Genomic DNA, 16,606 nt, shown 5'->3' on the forward strand with positions numbered 1-16,606 from the left:
TTGCCGTGGATTGGCCCCGCAGTCTCGAAGCAGATCCCCCGCAATCAAGATATGCCCTGTCTTCGTAATGTCAGCCGGCGGCTAGAGGCGAGAGGAGCAGAAGCAGGGTCTGAACAAGTGCAACCGCAACAATATCACAAATCAACATATCCGGCAGTTGTCAAAGGCGTGGAATCCACGGAGCGTGGGCTAGATAACCGAGTAATTGGAGGTTTCTCTGATCGAAATGTGGAAGGACTTACTGCTTTAGGCATCGGAACGACAATTAGCGCCGGCTGCGCGGTTACCAGTCTTCTGCCAAGGTCACCTCTTACTCTGTTTGACAACGAACATAGCGTACGGCCGGGCGCAGCAACCTGTGTATGAATACGACGACGGCCTACGCATTCAGGCAAGGTAGGTCTTACACGTCTCTCTGCTTCAGTGATTCTCCTTAGCGTCCGCGAAACATCACCATGACTAGGACAATCGACTATCAAGCCATTAGCAAGCAGAAGAGGGAGCAACGCGCCAGCAGGATCCCCAAAGAATGGACGTTACCTGCACACGTGAAGCTCGGAAACAATGTCCTAGACGTCCCGACAACTTGTGGTCTGCTCACCCCACGAGAGCTCGAGATCACTGGCGAGAACGATGCTGTGGACATTGTGCAGAAGATACGAGCCCGAACCTACACAGCTGAAGAAGTCACGCGTGCGTTTTGCAAGCGCGCAGCCATCGCACAACAAGTGGTACGGACGATTTCGGTCTTTGGCGATGCTTGCTAACAGCGTGCAGTCGAACTGCCTGACCGAGATTTTCTTCGACGATGCGATCGAGCGGGCGAAAGAGCTAGACAGAGAACAAAATGCCAATTCTAACGTACCACTCCGGCCTCTTCATGGTTTGCCAATATCGTTGAAAGATAGCTTCCGCGTTCCTGGATATGATTCCACAGTGGGCATGATCTGCTGGGCGAATTTACCAGACACCACATACTCCGCGCTGCCTCAGCTTCTTGTGGATCTCGGTGCAGTACTGTACTGCAAGACGAACATTCCACAGACGATGATGACAGCGGATTCTGACAACAATGTTTTTGGTCGGACAGTGAACCCCGTGAGCGCGAAGCTCACCGCTGGCGGAAGCAGTGGAGGCGAGGGCGCGCTCATTGCCCTTCGCGGTAGTGTTCTCGGTATCGGAACCGATGTTGCTGGCAGCATCAGAATACCGAGCATATGCAACGGGATCTACGGCCTACGTACGAGTGCTGGTGTTGTGGCATATGCCGGCCAGCGGTCACCCGTGCCGCCTGGCATGGCAGGAGTCGCCGCTGTAGCTGGTCCAATGGCGACATCGCTCCGGACCTGCGAGTACTTTATGAAGGTCATGATCCAAGCTGAGCCGTGGAAGTACGACCCCGGCTGCTTACATCTGCCATGGAACTCCTGCGAGCGCGTGAAGCCGTCGCGTGTCGGAGTTGTTCTCGATGATGGGGCCTTCACGCCATGGCCTCCAGTCCGCCGAACCATGCACGAGTCAATAGCTGAACTTGAGCGCGCGGGCATAGAGGTCGTACACTTGAACTTGCCCGACGTCCGAGAGGCGATTGAAGTGACGCACAGGATGTATGCACTCGATGGCTGCAAGTTCGTGCAAGCTCGATTGAAGGAAAGCGGCGAGCCTCAAGTCGAATCTGTAAAACGAGTCAATCTTGCAGGAATACCTTCCGCAACTCTTGAAGACTATTTCGAACTCAATGCTGCTCGAAGCCGCATCCAACGGACATACCAAAATCTGTGGCAAGCCAATAAGCTCGATGCTATTCTTATGCCAGGCGCCTCAACCACAGCGACTCCACATGATGAGTGGGGCCCGGTCAATTACACAGCCTTATGGAACTTTTTAGATTACCCGACTGTCATTCTTCCTACAGGGACAGTAACCTCTTCAGATGCGGCGGATGGTCTGGACAACGCCAAGTATGGTGAGGCAGATCAGAGGAATTATCAGCTTTGTGAGTAACCTGCACAACACATTTTGAGGGCTGAGGACTAATGATTGCATAGATACTGGACCAGACAACTTCCAGGGTGCGGCACTAACCGTACAGCTTGTGGGCATGCAACAGGAGGACCAGCGATTGCTACAAGTCGCAAGTACCGTCGATGAAATTCTGAGGCATAGACAGACGGCAGTGCAGAACGGTCATTGATACACAATCTTGCTGAGCTATGCCTTCGCTTTAATTCTGATATCCTTCGCGGGTAGTCCTGGGAAGTTCGTCACTCTATACGCATCAATGATGATCTTTCGATCGTGCATCGACAGGACACCGATGGCCATGATCCCATTGAGCCAGTTGTATGGCCCAGGACCTGCATCAAATTGCAGACGAGTGAACCACTCTACATCTGACTGCGTCATCTGGTCCGGCTCTCCTTTAGCAAAGAAGTCGTCCTCTCGCGGAGAAAAGATGCCTTTGGAGCGGACGTAGATGAAATGGCCATCATCAGTTTTCAACGTGTAGCGTGCATCAAGGCGCATGTACTGCATGCACGATTAGTCTGACACTTTCTCCCTGTAGGACTGACATCTCACCTCTGTGCCTGCAACTTGAGTGCCCCAATCGGCACCACTCATGTGTTGTATTGTCGCAGAGATACCGGGTCCCTTGACGCTGCCGCCTTCGATCGGCATGATCACCCTCCGATGAGAACCATCGAAAGGCGCTCCCACCGGATGATTCTCAGCCGCCATGTCGCAACTCAAACGATAAATAAAGTCCATATGGGGCACTTTCATCGAAATCGGCAGGGGCAGGTAGTCATGACCTGGTGAATCTTGCAGTTTGTGCTCGTCCGTCATGGTGTCTTGTTGCGGCTGATCAGTGAGAGTTCGCGGGATTTCTGCTGAACGCCGGACACCCAATTCTACGGTCAATCGTCCAGGAGTCAGCCTCGCCACATTCACATGGAAGCCCAAACACTCGGAGAAGGAGAGCCAAACGTGTGTGTCAACTGTAGCCCGTAGTCGCCGACTTGTTGAAGTTCGTTGCGTGTGTGCGGAACGGGAAGGCTAACGGTCAACAGAGTTCGACGGACTGGGATTTGACTCTGAGGGCTTTGCCTTCGAACTTCCCATCCCGATCCACGAGATCTTGTACAAGCAAGAGCGACTCTTCGTGAGGAGACGTCGGTTGCGCCTGCTGTGACGGCCTGCGCACGATCTGCCGGGCTTGACTCAGCGCAGTGACGAAGCGTAATGACCTTGGTTATTTAATCGCCCAACCCCCGCCAATCTTGCACAGGGTCTGCACAACGCGAGGCCTTTGAGCGCTAAGTCGCGGCTTCCACGCAAGAAGGCATCCCGCATGTTGCTCACCAACACTCCATCGACGGCATGTTTGCTAGTTTTGCTCTGAGTCCTGATGGCTTGATGTACGCGGCACCCCCGCCACGCCTGGCGCGCTCGCACGATGGATGCCTGCCTTGTCCGTAGAGTTCCGTGGTCGAGAAGATTCTGTGCTGACCTCCTTTCGCTGACCGCGCCCGCAGGTAGACGCAAACGCAAGAAATGCGACAAAACGAAGCCGCGCTGCCTGCGATGCATGAACAGCACCAATCGCGATACCTGTGTGTGGCCGCAAAAGAAGGACGATGATCGGCGGGATTCAGTCGAGCCTACGCCAGCTGGGTTGGTCGAGATATTCGATGATGAGGCCCGGGACCACGTGGACCACACGGCTCCCTGCGCCGCCATCGAGAGCGCCAACGACTGGATCGTGAGGTTGCCAAGCGTACAGAGAAATGATCTCGATGCGTTATCACCATGGCAGTTGCCAGAAGCAGTGCTTCGTGTGTCGCCGTAAGCCAGTGCCCGGAGCTCTGATGGACGGCAGTCAGCTGAACACTCACGCAGCGATCTCTCTGCAACCAAAGTTACGCAGATAACACTCGCCCTCCAAAGAAAGATGCTATGTCACGAATCTGAATTCGATGGATCAATATTCATGCTTGGGCTGCCTGGCTCGAATGCACACCCGGGATACATTCATGCTTGGACGGCGTGCAGTATGGCAGCAGTAGCGCCACAGACTGCGCATTGGCAACGACGAGCATTGATGCACCATAGCCAAGCCTGCGTTGAGCTAGGAAAGGCATTCGCGATTCTGCAGATGACGACGCGTCTGGCGAGTGGATGCGTGCTACAGTGCTCATGCTCTATCTCTTCGAGGTACGTTCCCTTCACGGGGCCAGATACTCCGGGGTTAACCTGTGTCGTAGAAACAGAGGAGTCGTAAATTCGTAGAGGCTGGCCAGAGCTACGATACCGCGGCGATCCATTTGAAGGCAACACATCGACTCTTCGACGAGCGCAAGGGTGTCTACCGACTTAACACCATCCACGGCTGCATGCTGTATGAGGCATACATAGCGCGGACAGTCGACAATTACCTGTTTCAACCGGACAGTGCACTGCCTCTCGACTACATTACACGATCGATCGATTACCACGAAGAGAATCTCGGAAAGTTGGGCATACCCATTGAATTGATGACTACCCCGTGGGTTGGACTCTGGGGCCGTAAATTCACGGATCTGGTCTATCGACTCTCCTGGATTGCCCATCAGATACCACTCGATCAAATAAATACAGAACGTCTCCAGGCCATCGCAGCTCAGCTGAGCAGCAGAGAACTCATAATAGGCGGATCCGCATTTGGCATAGATGAGGCGACTCTCAAATACTACACAGACGCACGGCTGGCCTACTGGCACGCTTGTTCGTTCTTCGCCGATGCAGTGCTTACCGAGGGATTACGATCTCCAGCCACGGCATTTCAGCAACATCACGTCCGTGCTGGCATGGAATTGATGAATGAGCTGACAGTCAAAGACCACATTAATTCGCATCTGACATGGCCACTCGTTGTCCTTGGGTTTGGAGTGGAGGATGTCGATCAGCTGGAACTGCACAAGAGTATGATGGCACGCCTAGGTCCCTCAGCTGGCGAAGAAACAGTGGAGAAGGCAAATCAGATGGTGCAGGCTGTGTTCGAGACCAAGAAAGCTGCGCACGAAGCTTTGAGTGTCGCAGAGTGGATGCGGCTGGTAGTATCATTTAATATGTTCTCATGATACGAGACTCTAGCTCTATTCGCTCACGATTTCCCTCAAACCTTGCCAGTGCTTTCTTGCTTGCCAGCTTGGGCACTTTCAGGGGCTTCCACCAGGCCCCAATCGCCGTGTGCGATCTGATCAGCTTTGTACTTGACCAATAAGCCCACCGCTATGGGTCCCAGAATCGTGTTCAGCAAGATGGCCCAGATCGCAGTCAGAAATCCTGCTTGGGTGACATATGGTGTATTGTTGTAGCCGATTTCCACAATCAAAAGACCAATCTCTCCCCGAGCGACCATTGCCATGCCCAGAAGCAGCCCTGGATATATGCTTGGCTTCACTTTCGCCGCATGTCCAGCATCTGCAGCTTTTTCCACAGACGGCAACTCAGATTTGCCTGTGTTGCCCTTAGAGGTCGAGCATGATGCCCACACCGGCAGCCAGATGCCTACGAGGAACTTTCCCAGCATCATGAGAAGGGTGTACACGACTCCGTGCCAGATGGCCTCTCCTGTCCAGAGATCCAAGAACGGGATTGCAAACCCAATACTTGCGAAGAACAGTGGTTCCAGGATGTAGACTTGGAAGTCCAAACAGTAGTATTCGAAGGTGTGGATGAAAGTGGGACTCTTGTGTTTCTCCTTCTCTCCTTGCTCTCGGCTGAGTACCACGAACGGGCCGTCTGGATGCTTTGAAGGTAAATATGTCAAGAACGAGCCAGCGAGGAACGCACCGAACAATATCGAAGTGCCAGCGTAAGCTGCAATCGAAATGAAAGCCGAAAGCACCAATATCATGAACACGATATTGAATAAATGATCAAATACGTGAAAATGCGGTTCGACAAACTTGCGGAATGCAGGCGCAAACACCCATTTTGACAAGACAGGTGTCAAAACCGCCATGAGAATCGATGCGAGTATGGGTCGTCCAATGAGCCAGCCAAGGTTGCCTGTGCTGCCTCCAAGATCGTGAATTACGCTCGACATGACGAGGCCAGATACATCATCAAGCACAGCTGCGCTGACAAGAACTGCTCCAACACGTGTCTGGCTCAAATCCACGCTCTGCGAAGCTCCCGAAATCACCGCGAATGTGGTTCCGAGACTGGTCGCAGACAATGCCGCGCCGATGATGAAGGTTTCCACGGCGCCATATCCGAAGCCAAGGAATAGTAGCAAATAACTGAGGCCGATGGGGAGAATTACGCCTGTGGTGGCGCACACTGCGGATAGGGACAAATTGGCGCGAAGGAGATCAAGTCGCGAAGTGAGGCCTCCTTCGAAGATGATGAGGATCAGTCCAATGTAGCCGAGATAGATGAACGTTTCTTGCCAGATGTGCTGCAGAATATTCGCCAGAGGTTGGCCGTAGATGATCCCAACGGCAATGGGACCTATAATTCCGGCTCGGATGATTTTCTTGGATATGTAGCCAGCGATCCAGAGGAATGTGAAGAAGGATATTATGATGAGGATGTCGACGACTGTTAGAAGAGCGAGCAATAGAGTTAGCAGGGATGTTTTTTGGTTGCTATGGTTTGTGACAAGAGTAAATAAACTTACTGCCTGGCTCTTCGTATTGTAAGAAGCGGCCTCCGCCACCACTTTCTGCTCCGCTCTCTGCCATTTGATTATGCTGTGAGAGTGGGTGAATACGGCCATCGGAATGAGAGAATAGCTCAATGGAAAATTACCATTGGTATGTTTGTGCCAAATGACGCACATCATTGTAAGTTGAAAGTTTACTACGCCGACCCCATACTTTGACGTCACGCTTGATTCTAGCATTGAATGGCAAGCTCAATACAATTGTGGAAGATCAAGGCTCTCAGAATGAGAGAGAAGCAACACTGCTAGCTTCACCTGGATGTTGAAGCAGCACGTGTCAAGTCCGGAGGCTCATGCTACCTGCAGCGATCCTGTTCACAAGATCACGTCGTGAGTAGAAATCCGCCGAACGAACGACATACGCCAATCTTTCTTCACCTTTGGACGAACGCAGAAGCATGCCTGTGGCATATATCCCGATTTTCCGCCCTCACTCCGGCGCTCTGCTTTTGCGCGTGATCATCGTCAATCGCGAGAGCAGTCAAGTCACACTTCGTCACGTTATTCGCGATTCGATCCTGGACGTCGCTTCTGCTCATTTGGAGGCCTTGACGAGGCGGAAAGGACAGTACTTCAATCGAACACGCCGTGCCGTTCTCGCATTCGTTTGCTTTCAAATCTAGGTTGCACGAAATCGACTTCGCACCGCAAAGCGCGGGTCGCGCGATCCTTCCGGCCAGTCTACAAGGCCGTCCCAGAACTTATTGCTCGTGCCTAGATGGTACACGCAACACTTGTGCAAGCCAAAACGCCTATGCATGCTCGTAGGCAGCACAAGTGCAGAATATTGTCTGTGTTTGTAGGACTTCTGGAGCACGGATTACAAACCAATGTCCCCTGAGGCACCAGAATTTGTCGAGAATGTTCAGCATCGGGCCACGGTTTGGTAAGACTGGGCGGTGGGAAGTGGTACGGGGTTGAAGCCACGGCAGGCAGTAGTATCAACAAGGCAGAAAGCAAACAGGGCAGGGGATGAGAATAAAGTACTTATACTCATGACCTTCACTTCACAAGCACGCCATTCACGCCCAGCTCTCATCACTTTCTCGTGCAAATCACCAAGCTTCTTACCCAGATCCAGGTCTCCTTACCAAGCTTCAGCCGAAGATAGCCATGTCTGCAAGCATAAGCACCTACGACCTCGCTGTCCCAATTCTAGTCCGGAACCTCGAGCTTCTCAACAACATCATCGACAAAGCCATCAAACATGCAGAAGACATTGGCAAAGATCCCGAATCATTCCTCGAAGCACATATCATCGATGACATGCTGGTATGTACACAGATCAATTCGACAAGCACAAATCTCGCCAGGACGGTCAGACTCTCCAAGCAGGAAAAAAACTGACATGTTTCCAGCCTCTCTCCTTCCAATTCCAAACCTGCAACCGCACAGCCCAAGGCATGCTTCCCCTCATAACCACCTCCGCCACCGAAGCCGATAAGGAAAACAAAGACAACATCGAAGAACCAAAAACTCTCGTCGAACACAAAACTCGAATCAACTACACAATCTCTCTCTTGCGATCCTTGAAGAAAGAAGACTTCGTCGAAGCTGTAAGCCTCCCCTTCACCCTCTCCTCCTCCTCTCCTCTCGCTCTAACATCCTCACAGTCCACCGAAACCCGCCTCCCCGTCCCACCATCCTACCAGGCCGCCTTCCCTGGAGCATCCAAAGGCTACGTTAAATTCACAGCGTTATCATATTTGCAGAAATACATCTTACCGACGTTTTTCTTTCATATGGTTACTGCTTATGACATTTTGAGAAAGGAAGGGGTTCCGGTTGGGAAGTTTGATTTTTTGGGAGCGCAGGATTTTGAGGCGTGGGAGATGTAGGGATGAGCTGTGAAGAAGGGGGATGTGGGTTGGAGGGGGAGGGCTTTGGAGGATCTTGGCGGTTTTCGCGAGTGAGACGGGGAATGGGGAGAGGAGATGATGCTTAGATAGATGGCTTTCCACATTATGTAGAGTTTGGAAGATCATCTACTCGTCGTTGTTCTCTGTTCGAAGGCTCGTCTCTCAAGCCTGATGGGTTGCAGACAACCGTCGTGATCATGGCATGATCTCTCACAAACGTTAGTCAGTTCAAGGACGTTCGTCCGTCCCTTTTCCGACTGCGTGGAATACTTCGGGTAAAGAGCTGTACAAGAAGAGCAGCACATATACACCATGATGCTCAGGTGTGAACAAAGTATCTTCCTCAAGGCGCAAAATCCAGCTTAAACGGCTCCGCGAGACCTGTTCAGCCATGCTCGTTGGTACCGTGTACCCAGTCATCGTCCATGATTCCCAATCAGTCACTACCGTCATCACCCGAATCACCAAAGTCTACCAGTCCTTTCGGTTTCCGCGTCGCAGGCTTCAACTCTTCTTCACTGACTTGCTCGCCGCCACTGCGCTCATCATCATCACCGTCTTTGTCCTGTCCCCACTTCTTTGCATATTCCTGCGTAGCTTCGAGCTCAGCAGCAAGTTCGCGCCTCTCTTTGATGTCTTTCGCCTTTTCATTACTGTATCGCCCAGTCATGCCGGCTTCTTCCAGCATGCCTTTGAGGTGCTTGACTTTTGCTTTGGCAGTATCATAGGGTGCCAATTCTTTGAACCACATTTTGCGTATCCCGCATTTCACGAGCCAGCCTTGGAGACGTTTGATTTCCTCTTCGTCTGGGCTGAGGTTTTCGTTTGCGGCCTTCTTAGATTTTGTGGGTTTGGTGGCAGTCTTCGACTTGGTCTTTGGCTCTGCACTTGTCTTCTTTTGGCGTTTCCGCTTGGGCGGTTCGTCAATCAGCACCGACATGTCGCTCTCATCGTCTTCGGGTGCCGCAGCTTTGCCGTTGGTGTCCGGTTTAGCCTCGTCTGGTGGATCCGAAAGATCACTGCCATCTTCGGCCTGCTCCGTCTTTGCCTTCGCCTCCTTGTCTTCCGTTTCGGCTACAGGCTCTGGCGAGTCGTGCTTGATATCCACATCCGACGCCTCGCTGTCCTCGACCACTTTCTCGGGAACCTTCTTGACTGGCTTACGTTTTGCAGGTACCTTCTTCGTCTCCACCTCCGCCTCAGAATAATCATCGCTGACAGCCTTTGCACGTTTCTTTGGAGCCTTTCTCTTGGCTTGTGGTTTCTTCACTGGGGTTCCATCGGAAAAGTCATCGTCTTCATCACTGGGTGTTGCCTGAGCTTCCGACTCCTCGTCATCTAACTCATCCTCAGATTCCTGCTTGCGCGCCTTCTTTGTAGGCCGCTTTTTCTGTACTGGAGCTTCATCCGACTTGCGCTTCCTCCCAGCTTTCGGGGCCGGCTTCGGTGCTGGCCTTTTCGGCTTCTCTGGGGACGGCTCTTCAACAGTGAGCTCGACGATTTCTTTGCTTCGCGCCTTCCAGGTCGGATCGTGCTTGAAGAAGCCTACTTCCAGTCCCAATTCTTGCTCGGCAGCTATCCGAGCTCTGTTCACGGTGAAGTCATCCTCCTTAATACCAATGCGCGTCACTCGCTTCAAGCATGCTTCGATCTGATCATCGGATGGCTGTGCAGCTGCCGTGGACAGCTCGGAGTCGGACATGATTGTGATGTAGCAGTATCAAGGTGCAGCGATTGCCGTTCTCTCAGCACGACACGACGCGCGATGTTGATGTGCATGGCTAGCGCGTCGTGGGGCAGCCACATCCGAGGAGCCGGAAGTCAAAGTGAGCCGCGCTGCAAACAAGCACAGGCGAAGGGAAGTTTGATGCGACAGCAGCAGCCAGTGTCCAAAATCGCTGCAGTGCATACTGTTCACTCATACTGGCATATGACTTGCCTCATCAGCGATTTCACATGCGCGACGCTCGGATCTCTCGCGTGATGGTCGACGGAGGGCTGGTTTCGTCTTCATGATTGTGGACTGACGTATCCGACACCCCTGCTGCAGAATCAGTTCCGACCTTGGAAAGTTCACGAAGTGTCAAGTCACCGCTGCAGTGATTCCTACACAACTGCTGCAAGTGAACGCTCGCTGCCAGCACGGGACAAAGGCCTCGAACTCCACTTCGACTTCACGTCCTCGAGCCCGCTTTCCGCACGCACACCGGCCACCGTCCAGAACTCCGGCTCATCGACGGCAAGCGCGTTCTGCTGAAACCCACGCCGAAGCTTGATCACTCGAGCCACGTTTAGCTTCCATCACCAACCACATCCGATCAGCGGTCGCCCGTGATATCACTGAGGTCACCGGGCTCGTGCGCGCCAACGCTCTTGTCCACCCAACGACACACCGCACCAACGCCTCCACGCTTGACCAACTTCGCCCATTTATCGTTTGTAGGACCAACTGAGCAGCTACGCCTCAGCTCCTGCTTCACCAGCACTTGCGCCACCTACAACTTCCAATAACTACCATCAGCGTCAACGGAGACACTACCGGCGCGCAGCTTCACTGTGAGTACAGGTTGTTTTGACTTGAGATTCGAGATCCCCACGCCACAATGACCAGACGGCATCCAACAGGCAGGCGCCCGAGTCTACAAAAGACTGCTTGTCTAAATGCAGCAATTGCTACTACGTCGAGCAATGGCGGCAATTACTCCCAGAGCACACCTACCCTTTCGAGTCTTGATATTCGACATCAGCTAACAGACAATCGTTTAGCAGAGGCAGAATCTAGCAAAATGCCGAGTTTTGACGAGACTCCTTCGCCTAAGGGCAGGCTTCTTCTCGTCTCGAATCGTCTTCCCATCACGATCAAGCGTTCCGATGAGGGCTACTACGATTTCTCAATGTCTTCCGGCGGTCTGGTAGCTGGTCTGTCAGGTCTCTCCAAGAGCACCAAGTTCCAATGGTATGGCTGGCCCGGTGTTCAAGTCCCAGAGAACGAACTCGGCCATGTGAAGCAGCGACTCTTTGATGAGTACAGTGCGGTGCCTATTTTCATGGATGACGAGCTTTCTGATCGCCACTACAACGGCTTCTCAAACAGCATCCTCTGGCCACTTTTCCACTATCACCCAGGCGAGATCACCTTCGACGAGTCTGCATGGGATGGCTACGTCGAAGCCAACCGCATTTTCGCCAAGGAGATCGCGAAGGATGTCCAAGATAATGACTTGGTCTGGGTCCACGACTACCACTTGATGCTCCTTCCCGCGATGCTTCGAGAGGAGATCAACAAGGAGGGTCCAAACAAGAAGAAGAACGTCAAGTTTGGCTTCTTCCTGCATACGCCATTCCCTTCCTCCGAGATCTACCGCATCTTGCCTGTCCGCAACGAAATTCTCCAGGGCGTTCTGCACTGCGATTTGATCGGCTTCCACACATACGACTACGCTAGGCACTTCTTGTCATCATGTGCACGCATTCTGGGACTCGCCACCACTCCGAACGGTGTCGAGTTCGGAGGAAAGCTGATCACTGTCGGCGCCTTCCCGATCGGTATCGATCCAGACAAGTTCGTACAAGGCCTGCAGAAAGACAATGTCATTCGGCGGATAGAGACACTGAAGAAGAAGTTCGATGGTGTCAAGATCATTGTTGGAGTTGACCGCCTCGACTACATCAAGGGCGTCCCCCAGAAGTTGCACGCTCTCGAAGTCTTCTTGACGGAGCATCCGGAGTGGATCGGCAAGGTGGTACTTGTGCAGGTCGCGGTGCCATCAAGACAAGACGTCGAAGAGTACCAGAACCTTCGTGCAGTTGTCAATGAGCTTGTCGGTCGCATCAATGGCAAGTTCGGCACTATCGAGTTCATGCCGATCCACTTCATGCACAAGTCCGTCAGCTTCGATGAGCTTACTGCACTCTACTCAATCAGCGACGTATGTCTGGTCAGTTCCACCCGTGACGGCATGAACCTGGTCTCCTACGAGTACATCGCCTGCCAGCAACAACGCCACGGCTCATTGATCCTGTCGGAATTTACTGGCGCCGCACAGAGCCTCAATGGCGCCCTGGTTGTCAACCCATGGAACACTGAGGAGCTCGCCGATGCTATCCACGATGCTGTCACCATGGGCGATGAGCAGCGCACGATGAATTACCAGAAATTGGCCAAATACGTCAACAAGTACACCTCTGCTTGGTGGGGTGAGAGCTTCGTGACAGAACTCACTCGCATTTCGGAGCAGGCTGAGAAGAAGCTCCGGGTTCGCCGCACTAGTACTCTGGATCCCGCAGGAACGGCCAACGACCACGACCTCCCGGACGGAGCCAAGAAGGATGATTCTAGTCAGCCTGCGATTGCGGACTCGCCTGGTGAGAGCCAGACTGTGAACGCGACCGATAAGGAGACTAAGTAAGAATCTTTCCATCCCCATTCCTACCCATCATTGCATCCTCGTGTGCCGGCCTTCCCCATGCTTGATTCCGTCGAGTGTCCTGTTGGCCTAACGATGACTGACCTGTTGCGTTCTTCTTCTTTGCATAGGGATGAGTATGAGGATGAAGACGACGAAGGTCTGGTGTTGAGGGTCAAGCCCAAGAGTCCTGAATAGTGCGCTATCACGAAGGTGACTGAACTTAAGTGGTCTTGGATCATCAGCACTTGTGCGCGCTGCCCGGGTTTGTGGCATTAGCGACGGAGAAAGTCTTTTGGCGTTGATGGTAGACGGGCATAAAGGCTTGCGAGGGCGAGAACTACATACAGGCAGGAACCTGTCAGCAATACGTTCCTCCCTGAGATGAAGCAGCACTGATAGAGAATTCAGTCCAGCAAGTGTACTTATGGTATGCATGATGACTTATGAGTAGTGGTGGAGTTGGCATCCTATTATTCTTTGAATTTTCTTTCATTGTCATTCCATTTCCCTGTAGTCAGGAAAAGTCTTCTATCTACTCTGTCTGATCTCGGTGGTCGCAGCATTCCCAATCCTGGGCAGACAAATATCCATAGCTTGCGCCCGCGCCCTTTCCTTTCGAGCTCGAAAGCCGATGATGCACCCATTCCTCCTCTTCCACGCTATATGCTTCGCCACCAACACCTTCTCCCGCACTGGTTTCAATCATTGTAAGTACAAAAGAGGGTATATGAAGATTTCCCATCCACCCCGTAGCACGCCGAACAAACAAAAGGATAAAGTATATGCTTCTTTGCCATGCAAGTTTCGTTTCTCCCTTCATTCTTGTCTCAACATTTCAAGGTAGAAGCTGTCAGGATTCCAACAATGCTCAGCCAACGATCAAATGTGCGGAGCAAGCCATCTCTCCTAAGCGTTTGGATCGCTCCATCTCAGGCTTCGTCTCGATGCTAGCGGGTTGCCGGCGACGAAGGCGGGTGCAGGAGGTGGCGGGAGAGATGCAGTCGGCGATACCAGGGCCAGAGAGGTGTGTATAGGCCGAATATTCTCTTTGCCTGTTGTAGCGGCGACTCGACTGAGCGAAAGGATAGGAGCAGAAGCATTGAGTGCAGGCCGCATGTTCTCCCTCGTTCGCCTTCCATGGCCTCTCCCAGGAGATCCGCTGGCAGCGTCAGTTCGATCTCTGATATTCCACTCCTCACGCAGATGAGAATACTCATCAGCGTTTCTCTCCCGCAAAGATGGCGAATTCTATTGCGTCTGGCTGCCGGATGCTTCGCTCTCGCTCTTGCGTTGGCCAAAGACACCTCCGAGCTTCTCGGTCAGACCTTGTCCAACGCCGCCAGCACTACCCAATGGCGGGGAGTGCACAGAGTCGCGATTATTCGTGGCAGGTGGTGCAGCGCCTCCCTTGTTCATCCAGCCGAACCAGCTTCCACGATTGGCTTGCTTCTTCGCCGCGTCTTCGTCGGCAGCTTCCTGGACCAGCCGGAGAGGACGAGGCTTGGAGCCCATCATGATGGCACCACTGGGTTTATCCCTGTCGCCTGAGCTGGTAGTACTGCGCGGCGGTGACGATGGGTGTGATGAAGGGTTGGACCTTTCGTTGTTGATATTGAGCACATTGTCCTCATCGATGCCAATGTTGCCAGGGTTAGAGATGACACTGTTGCGGTTGCTGGCATTGCTGCCCATCTTGCTGTCTCTCGCATTGTCCTTGTCACCATGATTTTCAGAAATGGTTGGGACTTGTGATCCTGATGATGGAGCACGTCCGAAGAATGAATTGCGGTTGATCGGAGATGTGAGACCTGGGCTCAGAGGACCCGAATTTGGTGAGGGTCCGCGATACATGTTCGTCACCACACTTGCAGCAGGCCACTCGGAGTTGGCCCGGCGGTGTCCACTGGGTGCTCTGGTCGACCTAGCTCGTGCTATTGGGACACTTGGAGCTGTCGTAGGATCTTCGTGCAGAGCTGGTCCCTTCGCTATAGGCTCGCTCATTTCAGATGGGGTGAGCGTTTGTGATAGTGGTCGCGGTCGAGGCTTAGCGGAGCCTCCCATTACGCTCTTCGCTCTTTGCAAAAGACTAGGCTGCTCGTTCTCTCCTCCTGGTGGTGGTGGCAGGTCTTTGTCGGTGTTTGCTGCTCTTCGCCTCCGGGCGGCGTCAGAGCCTCCCATGAGATCCGGCGTCTTATCGAGGATCGCTTCGAATTGATCATGTTGCAGCAGGCGGGAGATGATATTATTAATATACAACGTTAAAGCCTTGTTCGCGTCCTTGAGCCCGTTGATCTCGGCTTGCAAGCGGCGCGTATCTCCTTCAATCTCGCTTTCATCGGCGTGAGAGTCGAGCTCGTCTGCGAGAGTCGTGCCGCTTGTGCCCTCAGCGTGTCGGGAAGGTGGGCGAGACTCGCTATGTGTGGGTCCTCGCATGAAATCACCTTGCAGTGTCTTTTCACTGAGCAGCAGCTGGAAGGATTCGTTCTCTTCCATGAGGCGGGCGTTGTGCATCTTGACGTCGTACAACTGCTTCTGAATCTCCTGCATGCGGCCACCGCCCATGTTCTCCACCTCGACGAGCTTAATCTGTGCTTCGGCGAGCTCGAGACGTAAACCTTCAATGATCTTGTCTTTCTGGTTGACCAGCTTGGAGTTCATTCGTGACATCGAATCGCTTCGTGAGACGGAGGGAGGAGCAAATTGGCGATCAGAGCCATCTGGGCCTGGCGAGCCATTTGCACTTCGCGCATTGCTCGAGTGCCTAGAGAGGACGGGCCTCCGGTCGTCATCCAGACCGGCACGCATTTCCCGCTGAGCAAGGGTCTCCTTCATACGTTGGAGGGCAGTCTGCATCTCCTCTTCCCGCTTCAGAGCCTCCTCCTTCTCCTTCATCGCGGCCTCCTTTTCGCTTTCGTAGATCTGTTCAATCTCTCGTCGTGCTCGTAAGCTCTCCTTCTTCTCGTTCTCGAGGTCGTTGATGCGCTCGGTGTGCTCGTGGACGGTCTCCTCCAGCATGCCTTGCTCCTTGTGAGCCTCGTCAAGTTTCACCTGGAGTACTGCAGCCTGCTTGTGTGACTCTTCGCAGGCGCGCTCGGCTTCTTGGAGTTTCTGTTGCAGGTCCTCCATTTTGGCGAGGAGTTCTGCTTTAGCATCTTCGTCGGCAGCGTTGTCGGTGGCTGATTTGCCTCTCACCGCTGCTCGTGCAGACATGGGAGCGCCGTTTCGTGTTGAACGCGTGCGATTGAGGGAGGCCGTTGCGCCCGCACCAGCCGCACTGCTGGTTGCGCCGGACGACATTTTGGAGGGCGAGTCTCGACCAGCGCTGGAGCCGGCTGCGGCAGCCGAATTGTTGGTGGCAGCGGCGGGGGTGCGGCGGGCAGCAGCGGGGATGGGTGGTTTCTTGGTGGTGGGCGTGCTGCTGGACATGGTTGGCGCACAGGCGGGCGTTGTTGGGGTTGGCGGCGTGAAAGCAGCAGCGGCGATGGATTGGCGGTCGGCGCGGGCGAACTAAGTTTTGATGATGACCTCGTCGGCCAGCTTAAGCATCCATCCAACTCTAAGAATAGGCGTCACGCAGATGGGCAGTGCTCGTTATTGCAGCACGTTGGCAATATGGACGTCCCCAA

At 53.3% G+C, this 16,606-nt stretch overlaps 9 protein-coding genes across 9 annotated transcripts; 4 read left to right on the forward strand and 5 right to left on the reverse strand.

Moving 5' to 3' along the window:
- Positions 1-455: 455 nt before the first annotated feature.
- CKM354_001198700 (uncharacterized protein) lies at positions 456-2,194 on the forward strand (the record flags this gene model as incomplete). Its single annotated transcript, XM_044807496.1, has 3 exons — positions 456-731; positions 778-1,996; positions 2,049-2,194. The coding sequence occupies 3 exons, from the start codon at positions 456-458 to the stop codon at positions 2,192-2,194; spliced, it is 1,641 nt and encodes a 546-aa protein (XP_044663431.1).
- A 17-nt stretch (positions 2,195-2,211) lies between these two features.
- On the reverse strand, positions 2,212-2,847 carry CKM354_001198800 (uncharacterized protein; the record flags this gene model as incomplete). The annotated part of the gene is made up of 2 exons (XM_044807497.1): positions 2,212-2,529; positions 2,581-2,847. 2 exons carry the CDS (start codon positions 2,845-2,847, stop codon positions 2,212-2,214), a joined length of 585 nt encoding a protein of 194 aa, XP_044663432.1.
- A 534-nt stretch (positions 2,848-3,381) lies between these two features.
- CKM354_001198900 (uncharacterized protein) lies at positions 3,382-5,120 on the forward strand (the record flags this gene model as incomplete). The annotated part of the gene is made up of 5 exons (XM_044807498.1): positions 3,382-3,472; positions 3,537-3,846; positions 3,901-4,052; positions 4,157-4,215; positions 4,266-5,120. The coding sequence occupies 5 exons, from the start codon at positions 3,382-3,384 to the stop codon at positions 5,118-5,120; spliced, it is 1,467 nt and encodes a 488-aa protein (XP_044663433.1).
- Positions 5,121-5,155: 35 nt separating this feature from the next.
- CKM354_001199000 (uncharacterized protein) lies at positions 5,156-6,731 on the reverse strand (the record flags this gene model as incomplete). The annotated part of the gene is made up of 2 exons (XM_044807499.1): positions 5,156-6,588; positions 6,668-6,731. The coding sequence occupies 2 exons, from the start codon at positions 6,729-6,731 to the stop codon at positions 5,156-5,158; spliced, it is 1,497 nt and encodes a 498-aa protein (XP_044663434.1).
- A 1,094-nt stretch (positions 6,732-7,825) lies between these two features.
- Positions 7,826-8,550, forward strand: CKM354_001199100 (uncharacterized protein; the record flags this gene model as incomplete). Its single annotated transcript, XM_044807500.1, has 3 exons — positions 7,826-7,984; positions 8,071-8,268; positions 8,326-8,550. The coding sequence occupies 3 exons, from the start codon at positions 7,826-7,828 to the stop codon at positions 8,548-8,550; spliced, it is 582 nt and encodes a 193-aa protein (XP_044663435.1).
- A 457-nt stretch (positions 8,551-9,007) lies between these two features.
- Positions 9,008-10,273, reverse strand: CKM354_001199200 (uncharacterized protein; the record flags this gene model as incomplete). The annotated part of the gene is made up of 1 exon (XM_044807501.1): positions 9,008-10,273. The coding sequence occupies one exon, from the start codon at positions 10,271-10,273 to the stop codon at positions 9,008-9,010; it is 1,266 nt and encodes a 421-aa protein (XP_044663436.1).
- Positions 10,274-11,357: 1,084 nt separating this feature from the next.
- On the forward strand, positions 11,358-12,980 carry CKM354_001199300 (alpha,alpha-trehalose-phosphate synthase (UDP-forming) TPS1; the record flags this gene model as incomplete). The annotated part of the gene is made up of 1 exon (XM_044807502.1): positions 11,358-12,980. The coding sequence occupies one exon, from the start codon at positions 11,358-11,360 to the stop codon at positions 12,978-12,980; it is 1,623 nt and encodes a 540-aa protein (XP_044663437.1).
- Positions 12,981-13,886: 906 nt separating this feature from the next.
- CKM354_001199400 (uncharacterized protein) lies at positions 13,887-14,096 on the reverse strand (the record flags this gene model as incomplete). Its single annotated transcript, XM_044807503.1, has 1 exon — positions 13,887-14,096. One exon carries the CDS (start codon positions 14,094-14,096, stop codon positions 13,887-13,889), a length of 210 nt encoding a protein of 69 aa, XP_044663438.1.
- Positions 14,097-14,228: 132 nt separating this feature from the next.
- CKM354_001199500 (uncharacterized protein) lies at positions 14,229-16,406 on the reverse strand (the record flags this gene model as incomplete). The annotated part of the gene is made up of 1 exon (XM_044807504.1): positions 14,229-16,406. One exon carries the CDS (start codon positions 16,404-16,406, stop codon positions 14,229-14,231), a length of 2,178 nt encoding a protein of 725 aa, XP_044663439.1.
- Positions 16,407-16,606: the final 200 nt, after the last annotated feature.

The sequence above is a fragment of the Cercospora kikuchii genome (assembly GCF_019650295.1).
Source record: "Cercospora kikuchii DNA, contig_00008, whole genome shotgun sequence".
NCBI classification, from domain to species: domain Eukaryota; kingdom Fungi; phylum Ascomycota; class Dothideomycetes; order Mycosphaerellales; family Mycosphaerellaceae; genus Cercospora; species Cercospora kikuchii.